Here is a 1,509-nt window from a genome sequence, read left to right on the forward strand (position 1 = left end):
GTGACAAAAAACACAAGAAAATACCTTTTTATAGCAATCCCTTGTTTTAAATTTCATTATTGTTGACTTTTTGTACAAAAGTCTTATGTATTTTATTTTGGCCTATGTTTTATTCTGTATTGTTTTTATCTTGACATTTGCACTACTTTAACTTATGTAAAGCACTTTGTAACTATGTTTGGAAAGATGCTATACAAAATAAAGTGTATTATCATTATTATTTATTATTATTACAGAGCAGAGAGTGACAAAAAACACAAGAAAATACCTTTTTATAGCAATCCCTTTTTTTAAATTTCATTATTGTTGACTTTTTGTACAAAAGTACATTTTATTTTGGCCTATGTTTTATTCTGTATTGTTTTTATCTTGACATTTGCACTACTTTAACTTATGTAAAGCACTTTGTAACTATGTTTGGAAAGGTGCTATACAAAATAAAGTTTATTATCATTATTATGTATTATTATTACAGAGCAGAGAGTGACAAAAAAACACAATAAAATGAAACTATAACACAACTGTTAATTAAAAGTAGAAACTAACTGATTCTGCTCCTTATAGTTAAACCAGGCGGAGTGATTCATGGATGCACACCCAGCAGGTGAGCAGTTCAGGTTCATCGGGAGAACACATACTCGGTGTAACTGGTCCACAGTTTGTCCTCCCCCGGGTCATTACTGGCGTATGAGCAGGTCCCGGTGGAGTTGCAGGCCACCATGTGGAAACCAGCCTCGGCCAGCCGGTCAAACGCCTGCTCCAGAAAGTTATACTTGAGGTAATACCTGGCGGTGTACCTGTCCGGGGGGCGGTCCGGGTCTCGGCTCTCGTTCAGGGTTTCTCCAAACACCTCTTTGGCCAGAGAGATCCGGCTGCAGACGGTTATCCGGGCGACTCTGCGGAACTTGGCGTCCGCCTGGATGTCTCTACCGATGGTGTAGCTGCCTCTGTACCCGATGGTGATGTATCCGGCGGTGGCTCCGGGTGTCCGGTCCGAGGAGGAGGAGGAGGAGGTGACCGGGCTGGTGGTGAGGAGCTCCGCGTCCTCCGGCTCCGTGTCCTCCGCGGTGGTAGTGACTACAGAGAGCCGCCTGGAGAGCTCCGGCAGCTGGAAGTAGTCCGCTTCTCTCTGCAGCCTCCGTCTCTCTTTGAAGAACTCCGGCAGGAAGAGCTCAGAGTCCCGCAGGTAGTCCAGGATGTAGCGGAACAGAAAGCCGTCCCGGTCGAAGAAGAAGCGGCCCTTGCTGTCTTTGGGCAGGTCTCCCGGAGAGCTCTGGGTGAACTTGGTCCACAGCAGAGAGCTGGACACCGCGGTGAGAGTCTCTAGTCGGGTCACATACACCTGACCGCCCACGTTCAGCTCCACTATCTCTGGGAAACTTTGGGCCATCTCTTATGTCTCTAGTGGTGTTTTATCCCTGTAGGTGCCCTAACAAGGACGGGTAGTTATAGAGAGTGTACTACTCACTGCACAGATATGTTTGTGTTGGTTTGTCTGTGTGGGAGGAG

At 46.0% G+C, this 1,509-nt stretch overlaps 1 protein-coding gene across 1 annotated transcript; it reads right to left on the minus strand.

The window, feature by feature from the left end:
• Positions 1–382: 382 nt before the first annotated feature.
• Positions 383–1,509, minus strand: kctd12.2 (potassium channel tetramerisation domain containing 12.2). Its single transcript, XM_037758555.1, has one exon. The coding sequence runs from the start codon at positions 1,388–1,390 to the stop codon at positions 620–622; it is 771 nt and encodes a 256-aa protein (XP_037614483.1). The 5' UTR covers positions 1,391–1,509; the 3' UTR covers positions 383–619.

Source organism: Sebastes umbrosus, chromosome 2 (assembly GCF_015220745.1).
Source record: "Sebastes umbrosus isolate fSebUmb1 chromosome 2, fSebUmb1.pri, whole genome shotgun sequence".
Lineage (NCBI taxonomy): Eukaryota > Metazoa > Chordata > Actinopteri > Perciformes > Sebastidae > Sebastes > Sebastes umbrosus.